Source organism: Chiloscyllium plagiosum, unplaced genomic scaffold (assembly GCF_037043375.1).
Source record: "Chiloscyllium plagiosum isolate Xiang-an unplaced genomic scaffold, Cpla_swu_hap1 HiC_scaffold_13, whole genome shotgun sequence".
In the NCBI taxonomy this organism is placed as follows: domain Eukaryota; kingdom Metazoa; phylum Chordata; class Chondrichthyes; order Orectolobiformes; family Hemiscylliidae; genus Chiloscyllium; species Chiloscyllium plagiosum.
In genome coordinates, this window is record NW_028270151.1 from 31,156,916 (window position 1) to 31,172,055 (window position 15,140).

The 15,140-nt window shown below is 39.3% G+C and overlaps 1 protein-coding gene across 1 annotated transcript in view; it reads right to left on the reverse strand.

The window, feature by feature from the left end:
- Window positions 1–15,140, reverse strand: part of meltf (melanotransferrin) — an 88,262-nt gene that overhangs the window by 3,855 nt on the left and 69,267 nt on the right. The window contains exons 13-15 of the mRNA XM_043702473.2: window positions 13,144–13,208; window positions 9,745–9,932; window positions 3,034–3,223 (exon numbers count right to left, since the gene is read on the reverse strand). Of these exons, the coding sequence (XP_043558408.2) occupies window positions 3,034–3,223; window positions 9,745–9,932; window positions 13,144–13,208 (443 nt within the window). The remainder of the gene's footprint in view (window positions 1–3,033; window positions 3,224–9,744; window positions 9,933–13,143; window positions 13,209–15,140) is intronic.

Consider the following 15,140-nt stretch of genomic DNA (forward strand, 5'->3'; position numbering starts at 1 on the left):
ACACTTTTACAATGAAAGGAGAGTGGCCAGTTCTCCCAGCTCAGCTTTTCTCTGGTTTGGTTTCATTTTTAGCAGTGGTGGACCCACAGAGAAGCAGGTTCAGGCTGGTATACTCTCTCTGACTTCTATCTTGTAAGACCCTGGGTTTGATTTTACCTTTGGAGCCATGGGGTGTTTATGGGAATTGTTGCAAGTATTTGGAACCGCATCGTTAAGTTGGGATGATCTGTTGGTTTTCCAGATAGATTAAATTATTCGGTTTTTGGTTTTCTGTTGTTTGTGTTTCATTCAGTAATCTTGTAAATAATTTCTGTTTCGTTTAAAACTAAGTGATTTGATCAGTGACATTTCTTCTGGAATATCCACTTTATACCTGCTTAGAACAACTAGCAAAGTTAAGGTCTGGGCTACCTTGAAATGTTTTGAGGGGTCCAGCCTGGTCCATAACAACATCCATTGGCTCTCTTTGGTCTAACCTGCTCATTACTTCCTCAAAGAATTCTAGCAAATTTGTCAGATATAAGTATTCAGAAATCCCATCCTTCACAATGAATTTCAGTATCATACCCATGAGGTTAGGCTATTCGGCCTGTAATTTTCCTGTCTTTTGCCTTACTGCCTTTTTAAACCGGAATGGGACCATTCGCTGCTGCCGATTAGCCACTGCCCTGTCACCGCCGAGGACGCTTCGCCACAGCCCAATGGCCGCTGAGGACGCTTCGCCACTGCCATTGGCCACCGAGGACACTTCACCACTGCCCATTGGCCGCCGAGGACGTTTCGCCACTGCCCATTGGCCGCTGAAGACGCTTTGCCACCGCAAGTGTTTGTAACTCATTTTTAAGTATAAACCAATAAAATGATACTTATTTCACCCCTTTTTAATCAATATGTACTATGTTGTTGTATAAATAAAGGGGACTGAAGTATGAAAGAACAGGCAGGAGGGAAAACAATCAGTACATATATATATATTTCCGGTGGCGAACAGTCTCCAGAGGTCAAACGGTCCCAGTGGAAAAACGCTGGTGGCGAACCGGCGGTGGCAAATGTGCCGTGGCGAATTGTCACCAACCCTTTTAAACAGGGGTATCATGTTAGCAATTTCCCAGTCCTCTGGGACCCTCCCAGATTCTAGCGATTCCTGAAAGATCACCATTAATGCCTCTGCTATATCTTCAGTTATCTTCCTTGGAACTCTGGGATGTAGTCCATCTGATCCAGTGGTTTATCCCCCTTCAGGCCATTCAGTTTTTTTAGCATCTTCTCCTTGGTGATGCCCACCATATTCAGCTCTGAAGTTTTGGGATGTTACTCATGTCTTCCACCGTGAAGACTGATACAAAGTAATTGTTCAGTTCCTTAGCCATTTCCTTGTACCCTACTACTATCACTCTAGTGTCATTTTCCAGCAGTGCAATGTCCACTTTTGGCTCTCTTTTGTCCTTTGTATATCGGAAGAAACACTTCCAGCCTTCCTTTATATTACTGGCTAGCTTTACCCTCACATTTAATCTTCTTTTCCTTATTTCTTTTTTACTGCCCTCTGTTGGCCTTTGTAAGCTTCGCAATCCTCTGGTTTCCCACTGCCACATTATATGCCTACTCTTTTGCTTTTATGCTATCCCTGACTTCCCTAGTTAGCCACGGTTACGTCATCGTTCCTGTACCATGCTTCTTTTTCTTCGGGATGAATCTCTGCTGTGTCTCCAGAATTACTCCCAGAAACTCCTGCCATTGCTGTTCCACTGTCTTTGCTGCTAGGCTCCTCTCTCATGCCTCTGTAGTAGCCTTTATTTAGCTGTAATACCACTTCCTCTGATTCAATCTTCTCTCTCTCAAATTGCAAAGTAAATTCAACCATATTATGATCACTGCCTCCTAAGGATTCCTTCACCTTAAGCTCCCTTATCAAATCTGCCTCATTGCATAACATTAAATCCAGTATTGCCTGTTCCCTAGTGGGCTCCACCACAAGCTACTCCAAAAAGCCATCTCGTAGACAAATTCCTTTTCTTGCAATCCACTACCAACTTCACTCTTAATCCACCTGCATATTGAAATCCCCCAAGATCACTATAACTTTGCCTTTCCTATACATCTTTTCTATCTTCTGGTGTATCTTGTGCCCCAGCTCCTGACTACTATTTGGAGGCCTCTACATAACTCCAACTATGGTTTTTTAACCTTTTGCGGTTCCTCAATTCTATCCACACATTCTACACCATCTGACCCTACTTTGTTTCTTAGTATTTATTTCATTTCATTTCTTACTAATAAGGAAATCTCGCTCCATCTGCCCACCTACCTATTTTTTCGATAGGATGTATATCCTTGAATATTCAGCTTCCAACCCTGATCCCCCGTCGCCATGTCTCCGTGATGTGCACCACGTCATACCTGCCAATTTCAATCTGCACCACAAGCTCCTTTACCTTACTCCTTACACTGTGTGTATTCAGATAGAACAGCTTTAGTCCTGTAATAACCATCCCTCTACTCATTGTCAATCATTTGCTCGGTGTGCTTGAAGTTTGATTGCTAACCCTTTCTAAACACTCTGTCCTATTTGTGTCTGTGTTGGAGACTTTAATAACCTCTCCTGAGTTATACACTCTTAGCTCCTGGGGTTTTCTAAGTTCCCCCTATAACTGAGCCCTCTTATCTCTCCCACGCTCCATTGCCGCCACCACCACCCCATTTTGTTTAAAGCTCTGCCTACAGCCCTAATTATGCGATTTGCTAGGACTCTGGTCCCAGCACAGTTCAGATGAAGACCATCCCATCGGAACAGGTCCCTTTTTCCCAGTACTGGTGTCAATGTCCCATGAATTTGATGGTATACAAGACTTGTGGAAGCACCACCAGCATGAAATATCACGATGCTTTGGGGAATGTAATCCAATATGAATTCAGGTGAGATAGGCAGAAAACATACTGATAAAAACAATAAGCTTTGAGATAAAGCATCAAAAATGGAATGCTCCTTTTTAAGGCATGATATTCATACAAGTAGATAGGGGTATAACTCACCTGCACCAGAACATTCAATCTTCTTGATTGCGTCCAGGTAGGTTTTTCCAAGCCAATCTTGGTAAGTAGTTTTCTCCCCAACTGAAATGATTCTAACAGTAGAATCTTTAAACAGCAGATCACTTCCATCATAGGCTGATGAATTAAACATCTTGAAGCCATTAGGATTATCATTTTTCCCAAAGAAATCCTGCAAGAAAAGGCATCCATTTATATAGCATTTGTGTGCTTTCTTCGCACTGTGGTAATATCTGAGGAACTACTATTTTTCCAAACATCAAGAGGACTCCATATTTTTCTTTGAACACTACTGCTGAATCTTTAATGTCACCTAAGGTTTGGAAACATGTAGGTGGAAATTATCATCTATTTTGGATGTTAGTACCTCTAATAGTGCAGCAATACTTCCTTGAAAGGTTAGTTCAATGTGTGTACTTCAATCTTGAATTCTGATGCAAAGGTAAACCAAGGCAACAAAAAAAATCAGCAATGGAAGTGCTAGTAAGCTTTAATTAAAGTAATGTCTTCCACTTTAACTGTGTTAGACCACAAAATATATGAGCAGTATTAGAACATTCAGCCCATTAAGTCTGCTCCGATATTCGATCATGGCTTATATGTTTCTCAATCCCATTCTCCTGCCTTCTGTACATAACCTTTGATACCCTTACTAAACAAGAACACATCTATCTCTATCTTAAATGCACTCAATGGCCTCCAAATTCCCCTGTGACAGTAAGTTCCACAGAAAAGCCAGCATCTGCTTGAAGAAATTCCTCCTCATCTCAGTTTTAAAGAGTCAACCCTTCACTCAAAGACTGTGCCCTTGGGTCCTAGTCTCTCCTATTACTAGAAATATATTCTCCATGTCTACTCTATCCAGGCCTCTCAGTATTCTGTAATACTGAGAGGCCTGTAAGGTTCCATCAGATCCCTTTCATCTTTCTAAACTCCATTGAGTTCAGATTCAGAGTCCTCAGTTGCTCATCATACAACAAGCCCTTAATTCCTTAGATCATTCTTATAAACCTCCGCTTGACCCCCTCTAAGTCGAGCACATCTTTCCTTAATTGCAGCACCCAAAACTACTCTCAATATTCCAAATGCATTCTGACCAGAGCCTTATACAGCCTCAGCAGTATGTCTCTGCTCTTGTACTCTAGCCATCTTGAAGAATGGCATCATTGCGTTTGCCTTCCTACCTGCCAAAGAACCTGCATGTTAATCTTAACAGTCCTCCACTCGGACTCCCAAGTTCCTTTGTGTTTAGATTTTCAAAGACTTTCCCCATTTAGAAAATAGCCAATGCCTTTATTCTTCCTTGCAAAGTGTGTAACCTCACTCTTTTTCCACATTGTACTCCATCTGCCACTTCTTTGCTCACTCGCCTAGCATGTCCAATTCCTCTGCAGCCTCCCTGCTTTCTCGACACTACCTGTCCCTCTCTGTGTGTCATCTGCAAACTTAGCAACAATTCCCTTAGTTCCTTTGTCTCAGTCGTTAATGTATAACATGAATAGTTGTGGTCCCAACACTCACTTATGTGGAACTCCTCTCGTTACCGCCATCCTGAAAAAGACCCCTTTATTCCTCCTCTCTCTGCCTTCTGCCCCTAACACTACAAACTCTTATTTTTCCAGGTGAAAGTGAGGACTGCAGATGCTGGAGATTAGAGTCAAGAGTGTGGTGCTGGAAAAGCACATCAGGTAAGGCAGCAGCCAAGGAGTAGGAAAGTCGATGTTTCAGGCAAAAGCCCTACCACATCCTGTCAAAAGCCTCCTGGAAATCCAATAGATTATGTCCACTGGCTCTCCTTTGTCTAACTTGCTCATTATTTCCTCAAAGAATTCTAACTGATATGGTAGGCGTAACGTGGTGATATGTAGTTTGTATCCCATATTGTCTGTGAAATTTGCTTTAAATACCAGGACTAGTTTTCAATTTTATGCTTTCACAGGGGAGGACTGCTTCAAAGAGATATGTTCAAATTAGTTCTAGAACACTAATAATCCACAATAACAGTTTTTTATATTTTTATATTTACTGAAGTGACTATTTCCCTCCTGCTCTTCAGTCCAGAAGTTACATTTTTATATTCATTGTTATAGATTTTTAAATAATCACACAAAACCCTCCCTCTCTTTACCCAAAAATGTGGATAAAGACCAGTAGATTTTATTCTGCATGTTCTTCAATGATAAGGTATCCAATACAACTTGTTGCAACTTTATAAAGCATGGGTTAGGCCAGAGTTCTGGTCACCATACTTTCAGAAGGACATGATTGCACTGGAGAGGGTGCAGGGGTTAACCAGAATGTTGCCTGGGATGAAAAGTCTGTGATAAGAGGAGACTGGAAAGGCTGGGTTTTTTTCTTGGAGCACAGGAGACTTGAGGGGAAATTTGATTGAGATATACAAAATTATGGGAGGCTTAGACAGGGTAGATCATGAGAATTCTGTCCCCTTGGCAGGTGTGTCGAAGATCAGAGGGCAAAAGTTTAATGTGAGAAACCAGTGGCTTAGAAGAGATCTGAGGAACTTTTTTTTTGTCACCCAGAGGGTGGTAGAAATATGTGATGCACTACCTGAGAGTGTGGTGTAGCCAGATACTCCTGCAATATTAAAAAGAACATCTGGATGATCACTTAAAATGCCAGGGCACAACAGGCTATATGGACCAAGTGCATGTAAATGAGATTAGTGTAGTTTGGTGTTTGTTGGTCAACATAGTGGGTTGAATGGCCTGTTTCTATCCTGTATGACTCTACATTAAAATTACAATATTGCAAAGCGTGAGTTGTAAATGTTCTAAAAGAAAATCAGCTCTAATTGTATTTAGCAATGACAAGTAAATACCAGCCTAACAGAAATTATGACATGTACAAATTCAAGGGAATTCATACTATTAAAACTGATTATTTAGCACAATGATGCAGAATGCTGATAGCCTAATGTGCTGAACCATAAATTATAAATTTAGGTAATCCTGACAGTACTGGTTAAATAAAGCTAAACAATCTGGCATTCAGTTCTGATTGTTATCTCATCAGGTTTTTTTTTAAATTATACCACTTATTAAATATCAAGATTTTTTAATTTGATCTGATCCTGCTCCATGTGTGATGTGAATCTCTCACAGCTAGCCCCAGCAGACAGCATATTCACAAACCAATAGAATGTTTGGTTCATGCATAGTCCAAACGCTGGAATGCCACCAAATGATTTGATCTGGATTTTCCTAATTTGGAGAAGTAATTTAAATAGAAAGTTGTTTCATTTAGCATAAGCAACAACCTCAGAGTCATGCATATTAGGTTTCTGCTGTCCAGGATACCTGAACACATTTATGAATGGCACAGTTCAACTTGCTGTTAACTGTAAGGTTGCTGAACAGCAAGTTGTTAATGACTGAGACTAACTTCCTGATATCAAAGGTGTGATCGCTGAGAACCATGCATAAAATGTTACCTAAACAGCAGGTGGGAAACCTGTTCCTGAGTTAACAAATCTCCAGTCAGAAGATGTGAATGAAAAGTTTGGAACAGCAAAAACCTTTTACAGTTTAATAACTTGCAGAGTTTCACTGTGCCATGAATGCAAGCCCAACGCTATGAAGTTTAATTTACTCCTCAGCAATGTGAGGAGCTGAGAAACAAGATAATTTGTTAAATTATTTTAACAAATTTATTTAATATCACCTTTGTACATAACTTTAGGGCAGTCAGTCTTCCTTGAAACAAAGCAAAGATCATGCTACGGATTTGCAGCTTTAATATTTTCTATTCCCCATGTCCCCAGCTGTTCTGACATAATCCCTTGTGACTAGTTTGGGCACTGTGATCAAGGAACAGGTTGTCTGTCTCTCCACCAGCAGCCACCCTCCCCTGACTCCACAAGATCTGAAATATTTAATAAAATGAGCAGTCAAAAAAGGAAGACAAGATAATTGGTATGCAAATAGCTAAGAATATGTTTCATGAATTTGTTATTTTCATTAGAAACTAGCAGTTTTTAATGAAAACCAATGATAGTTTAATGTAAAGCTGAGGCCCCTGACAAAAGGTCATAAAGAAATTAACACTTGATTCAGGTACGGCGTGCTTAAGTGGAATGATCAAGATTGTCACAGTATCATTGGGTCCAATGGGAAGTTTAAAGAGATGGGTCCATTGAACTTAAGTCTCTCCCACAAATACACAATGGAAGGGATGGAAATGCATAAAAGTAGGAGATGGAGGAAAAAAATATTCAGAAGAAGGAAAGAGGTGGAAGAGATAGGGTAGAAACCAGTGAGTCATAGAGATGTACAGCATGGAAACAGACCCTTCGATCCAACCCGTCCATGCTGACCAGATATCCCAACCCAATCTAATCCCACCTGCCAGCACCCGGCCCATATCCCTCCAAACCCTTCCTATTCATATACCCATCCAAATGCCTCTTAAATGTTGCAATTATACCAGCCTCCACCACTTCCCCTGACAGCTCATTTAATACACATACCACCCTCTGCGTGAAAACGTTGCCCCATAGGTCCCTTTTATATCTTTCCCCTCTCGCTCTAAACCTATGCCCTCTAGTTCTGGACTCCCCCAACCCAGGGAAAAGACTTTGTCTGTTTATCTTATCCATGTCCCTCATAATTTTGAAAGATGACAATTTAAAATGCAATGTGAGGAGCTGAGAACCAAGATAAATCAAAATAAGAATTATGGGTGAGTAAAATTTAGAATGAAACAAAATATGTAACCTTCAGATGTGCACAAATTTGGAACTGACGAACAGTGAGTGACCAGTAATAGAAGCATTAGATTAATTTAATCTGTAATAAATAAAGGCATGCAAAGTAATTTCAGCAACAAGGAGATGAAGATGGGACACAAGCAGCCAAATTTGCAAAAGGGGACATTAATATTAGTATCGGATAGACTGCAGAATGTAAAACGCAACTCCAGGTTCAAAGTGGCATTAAGGTAAAGAATAATAATGATTCAAGCTGACAGTGGCTGGGAAGGTGTTAAAAGTATTCAGAGACCTGAGTGAAATTTATAGCAAATATGAAAGCAACAATGGAAATATTCCTGAAGCTCGGTTCCAGGAAATTATGGTTTAACTAAAATTTGATGTTAAATTGCATACATGTGAAAGTTGGCCCTGTACATTCCAATGACAATATGTTGATAAGCACGAGAAAGGGATTGTAGATTCTTGGGAGCTCCAAATAGAGAACAACAATGTCCATGCACTCTTAATATGTTGAAACAGATCAAAGCACTTCACAGGAATTTACAACATTGTATCACACTGACTCATACAAGCAGATACTAGATCAGATGATTAAAAACACTGAGTCTGGCTTTCAAAGTGTCTTAAAGGAGGAAAGTGATATAGATGTAGTGAGGTGTGGGAGTTGGAATTCCAGAGATTGGGGCTGGACAACTGAAGTTATGGCTACCAATGGCATAGCAACTATCTTTGGGAATGCACAAGAGACCAGAATTAGATGAGTGCAAATATCTGAGGGTATGTTGCTGAAGGAGATTACAAAGGCGAAGGACCAGGGAGGGATATGAAAACAAGATAAAAATTTTTAAATCAGAAACTTATTTGACAAAGAGTTGGTACAACAACAAGCACAGAAGTTATGGTAGAGATGGAATTTTTTGCAAGATACAGGAATGGTTACAGAAAGTGGTGAACACGGCCTGGATAATCACGAAGGCCAACCTCCCATCTATAGAATCTATCTACCAGGCCCCCTGTCAAGGAAAGGCCGCCAGCATTCTCAAAGATCCATCCCACCCTGGCAATGTTTTTCTACAACCTCTACCATCAGGGAGAAGATACAGAAGCCTGAACACACTCACCAGCCGGTTTTGTAACAGTTTCTACCCTACTGTTGTTAGAATACTGAATGGACACTCAAATCCTTAACATTTGCCTGTACAATGTACCTGTGTTTTTGTTTTTGCTGCTGTTTACCCATTATTTACTTACCTATGCTACTTAACTTTGTGATCTGCCTGTATTGCTCGCAAGACAAAGCTTTTCACTGTGCCTTGGTACACGTGATAATAAATTCAATTCAATTAGTCATCATTATAGAAAAAGATTGGATGATTACGAAGTGATGGCACAGATCGCTACAGGGGAAATAGTGTTTAACTAAATTGGAGATTTTTGAATAAGTAAAAAAAATGGCTTGCTGAGCTTAATGCTGTTGATGTGGTATCCAGAAGGCATTTGTTGCAGTGCCACATAAAACACTTGAGAAAAGGTATAGGTTATGGTATAAGTGGAAAGCAGCAACATGGAGACAAAATTGGTTGAGTGATAGGAAACAGAATAATGGTCAATAGATTTTTTTTCGGGCGAAGGAAAGTTTGTAGTGGTGGGCCCCAGGAATTGGCAGTAATAATCTGGATCTTAGTATGCAAGGGTCAGTTTCCAAGTTTGCAGGTGACACTAAAGTGGGAAGAAATTTAAACTGCTGAGAAGACAGTGTGGAACACCAAAAGGATATTGACAAGTTTGAGGAGTGGGCTAGTAGGTGGCAGCTGAAGGATTTAAGGAAATTATCTATAGATATTGAGATAGCACTCAAGTCAATTTTTTCAGTCTTTGTCAGTTTAGTAAGATGTTTATATTGATATCCCTTTCTTGATTTGCAAATGCAACAGTAGTACAGAGGTGGCACCTGAACTACTTACCTGTCCTTTATCAAGCAAGCCAAAGACAGCAGTAATAGACGTGGAAGGGTGGACCATCACTGCATGAGATGGAACCTTAGCCAAATTACACTCCTTCCATTGATTCACTTCTGCCCGTGCACCATTCAGACACAGTAGCTGGTAATCAGTGGATTTTAGATTCACAGCCCATGGTTCCTGATTTCTTGCTAGTAAAAAAAAACACATTTATAAATCTATGACATTTTAATATTTTAAAGCAGTGAAACTATCCTAGGTTAGATCACATAGGTAAAAGGAATGAAAGGACTTCTCACATATTCGATCAGTTAGAAAAATTAAGGCACTTGGCAGTAAATATGCCTCGGTTAGGAAAGAGATGTAAGCAAAGGTGTGCCCGGGGGGGATCTTGCAAATTGCAAGGAAGAAAGTAGATTGGTGGAGTGGGCAGGTAGTTGGTAGATTAATTTCAGTATAGAGAAATGAGAAGATGTAGGTTCAAGAAGGAAAAAAGAGCAATGACTACCCAAAATATTGGGAATGGCTAGGAATACAGTAATTAAAGTATGTGGAGAGGTTTAGAGCATACAATACCCTGGCACAAACAGGAATAGAAACAAACTCCACACTAGCATTTGAGAATGAAATGGATTGTATTTGTAAGATGTAAAGATCGGAGAAATTTACACAATTTGACTCTTGGGTATTTATTTTAAAAATTGACACGCTGTAAAGTTCTGTAATTCTATGAAAATGTGACAGCAGTTTGGGAAGGAATCACCATTTTACAAGAACAAAATGACATTACAAATGATATAGCAATGGAACTAAAGGATCTGATGGGAGTACAGGCACTTTTGTGGCACACTACCAGTACTGCATGACTTTGTTCTCACTGAACAAATAGTTTCTGCAGTAAGGATAGAAACAGGGTAGGCTGGGACATTGAAATGAGGTGACACTGCCTTCATGATTGATTGATGCTGCCCAGGCAGTTGCTCTCTAACAATACCCTTCCTATGAATGGCCTTCATCCAGACTAGTTGTCCTTTTTCATTGTAGTCAATGTTTTTACACGGGTAACGTATTATAGATTTACACCTGCCTACTCCGATTGGTGGTACATCTTGGAAGTAATGTGAATTGCCCTACTATTGTCTCTAGGAAGCAAGTGGCTGTGCATTGTAGGGAGTTAAGTTTTTTTGATCTGCACCCATCAGCAGTTCCAACAGGCAGTGCCATGAAGACAGCATGTTGGAGAGGTAAATATGCAGATCAGTCAACAAATCTGGATTTTACTTCAGGACTTTTCGTTGTCTGTACTGCTTATTCTGTCTCTCCAGTAGATTGACAGTATCTAGGTAAATTTGTGACATGCTGAAAGCTAAGTGTCATTGTAAATGCTTTGAATATTTCACCAGTAAGCTGTGGGTTTTCATTAGAAATGAGGACATCCAAGATACCATGAGTGGCAAACATCTCCCATGGGGAAGTTGGAGATGTCAAGTATTTCATTGGTCATTGATGTCATTTGTTTAACCTCAAGCAATCTTGAGTAGTAATTAACTACAATGAGATAAAGTGATCTTCATTCATGAACAGGTCTATGCCCAAATGGGCCGAGGGTCCTTCAGAAAATTCTGTAGAGTCAAGAGGTTCCTGTCATTCATTACTGTCTATAGTACATCAATTACAATTGGTGACTAGGCCTTCAACTGTTTTGAAATCTCTGGCCACCTAACAGCCTATGAGCTTTCGTTCAGCACTTGTTTGGTCAGAGGAGAGGTCTGAGTCCTCTGGTCAGATGGTTTAGTGTGCTTTATGTAGTCAGCATGTTCTGTAAAAAGTTCTGCATTAAATGGAAGTTTTGCCATATAATTCTTCTTGAACAGTTTTCAAAACTTTGTATACATTGCTATTTGGACTGCTCATTCTCGAATTAGATCCTCTTTTGATTCAAGAAATTCAGTGACTGATTTATCAAAGGTTCTCCTATATTATATTTTAATTAAAAATAACGAACAGCATATTTTAGAGGTTGAATAAAAATTTAATTTGACTGTTAAATAATAAAAATGACTACCTTTTTTGGGAGGAATGAAAGATTTGTTGTCACTAACCCTTACTGGATTGAATTTGCTCAGCGTATCCGGTAATTGGTCTTTCTTGAATGGAACTTCCAATTCAGATTTATCCTGTTAGCTGCTTGTGAGTGTTTACTGCTCTCACTACTTCTTTAAAGCTTTTTTCTCCAATTACTGGCTGTAAAAGGCTTTTTGAAAGTGTTTTGGTGGTTTTTCTGGAAGAATTTTCTATTCAGAGATTTTTTCCTTCACGAGCAGCTCGTCAGCTCTGTGACCTTTCTGGCTGCAAACTGGAATTAAAGCTGTATTAAGGATTCCTTGAAAAAAAATTTTTAAAAATTCTGTTAGTTTCAATCTCAAGTCTGTTTCTTAATCTTCACTGTTTCCACAATTTTCTCATCAGTGAATCCTGCTGCTACCACTATCTTTTATTGTGTGTCTACACGCCTCACTGTATGTTTGGGCTTGAGACAGACTGGTTGATGCGAAGATAAAGTCAAGAACTATCTTCGGGCTTATATTTCAAAGCAATGGTATTTATTATGCTTGAGTAGTCAATGCTGCCAAACATGATAAATGCCAATATACCAGGTTCTAACCTTAACACTAGGTAAGGACACACCTGTCTTCTTCTTGTCCTCATGAAATGTAAAAGTCATGGTATACAATGGTCTGACTTCAACCACACTGTGCTATTTATGCTCGATAAATTCCAACTTTATGATATCATTACAAGGTTGCCTAAGGGCCTTTACACAATAGGCCACTGTAAGTGTGATGAAACATTGGACAATGTTCCTTTCCAGCTGACTATAAAATTTGGGAAAATAAACATAATGACCAGGTGTGTTCTGAGAAACTGCTTACGATAATCCAATGAAGTGTCATAGGGTGAAGTTCAAAGGAGTCAAGTGACAATCATTTCAGTAATTTTAAGATGGAGTTGACCGATATTTTGGACATTAATTGAAGGATTATAGATAGTGAACAGCATATTCTTCAAACTTTAAAGTTTACTAAAAGGATCAATAATGAGATTTCTTGGTCTACATAGTCCAACATTTCTTTGACAAGCGTTAAGAAAGTAGTAAAATGAACTGTGGTGAGGGAAGGGGGGGTAGGAGGAAAGAAAAAAAGAGATACTTTGAAAAGCAATATGGACAGGAAAAATATGGAGGAGAATGGAACTGGAGATGATGAGGTATGAAGAAAAGAAGAAATATGAAGAACCCAGGTGGGATTAAAAATAGGTAAAACTGTAACTGAAAGGAAACTTGGAATTGAAATAGAGGATTTAGAAACTCGCAAAATGGCCAGAAGAGCCAACTAGACTTACCATCTGTGTTATCAAAAACTGTTGTGTGTTTTACAAATGCTACATCTCCAACCTCTACAAGGCATCTATTGATTTTAAAGAAAATAAGTTACTTTCATGTCACTTCTACAATATCCAAAAATTATGCTGATACAAGAATGCAGTATGCATTAAAATCTGCTCTGGTAGAAAGTTTCTTCCCTTGCAATCCTACATGCATTGAGTTTCCAGTTGAGTTTTGTGCTTGAAAATTTACTTCTGTACGATGCAGTTGTTTCATTAACCTTATTTTGCACATTTACCAATTCCATCCATGACATATTAACAATGCAATACACCTCATTTTAATGGTACACTGTACAATTAGATTTTGTTAGCAGCAGAAAGAATGCTACCCTCTTTCTGGTATTGGTTTCCTGTTTCCTGATGGTTTAAATTATGCGCCACTTCTCAGGAACGTCCAGACATGCAGCAGTACTAACATCAATAAGCAAAGTATGTAGCCATTCACATTCAGATATTCCCGCAGAGAAACCAAGAATTTAAAAACTGCGAATTTATTTTCATTTAAGTTTACAGATAGCAAAACCAATGTTTAAAGAAAGAAACCAGCACATTATAAAAGGTAAAAAATATTTTTAAATGATGATTTTCTAAAATTCCAGAATAGAAAAATCTGACATTTCACTGTTGTAAAACAGTGAGGTCCTGTGAGGGTGATTAGCAATAATTATGAATATAGTTCCTTATTCAACAAAGTGTAAGTTCTTGAGCAGTTTTTACAGTGCGATTCCATATAAGTATGGATGTTTTGATCAATTCACTACACAGAGATTGCAGCCTGGTGGACTTCCCTGGAGGAGCACTGATTGTGGACAGCAATTTTTAATGATCTTGGCGAGATGTGGACAAAACAATTAAAGTAGGATTGCAGGTCATCAAAATACTGGCATTTATCACTGGGAATATAGAATCCAATGTTATTATTTAGTAAGGTCTGAGGCCAGAGGCCGTAGGGAATTAGGGAAACTGTGATGGTTTTATATTATATATTGGTAATTTGGTGAGAACTTGATTGGCTGTGTATATTCATTTTTAGAAACAGAGTCAAAAAATGTGATGCTGGAGGAGCACAACAGGTTAGGCAGCAGACAAGGACCAGGAGAGTCTACATTTCAGGTACAAGCCCTTCATATACGAAACAAGTAATCAGTGATGCTGGAGTTGATACTGAGAGATTTGCAATAAAACTCTAACCAGACATGCATATGCCTGAATTGTTTAAGTAACATTTAACCTCGGGTGTTTAACGTCCACAACAAATGAAGTTATGCTGAACTTGTACAGGGCCTTGACACAAACAAAAAAAAGACAGCTGGGGAATCTCTGCAGGTCTGGCAGCCTTTGTGAAGAGAATAGAGTTAACATTTCAAGCCAAGTGACCCTTCTTCAGAACTCTGGACTCAAAACATTAATTCTCTTATTTCTCCACAGTTGGGCCAAACCCATTGATTTTCTCCAGTTATTTGTTTTTGTTTAGTTCAAGCCTCCAGCATTCACAGTAGAGTACTTTGTTTTTATTTGTTGTTTAAGACTTTTATTGAACAGTTTTAGTTCTGCTCTCCATGTTATAAAAATGGCATAGAAATACTTGAGTAAATCTCTCAAAGACTAACAAGGACAGACCCAGAAATACAGTCATATAGTCACAGAGATGTACAGCATGGAAACAGACCCTTCGGTCCAACGCGTCGATGCCGACCAGATATCCCAACTCAATCTAGTCCCACCTGCCAGCACCCGGCCCATATCCCTCCAAACCCTTCCTATTCATATACCCATCCAAATGCCTTTTAAATGTTGGAATTGTACCAGCCTCCACCATTTCCTCTGGCAGCCCATTTCATATACGTACCACCCTCTGTGTGAAAAAGTTGCCCCTTAGGTTATTTTTAATATATTTCCTCTCTCACCCTAAACCTATGCCCTCTAGTTCTGGATTACCCCAACCCAGGGAA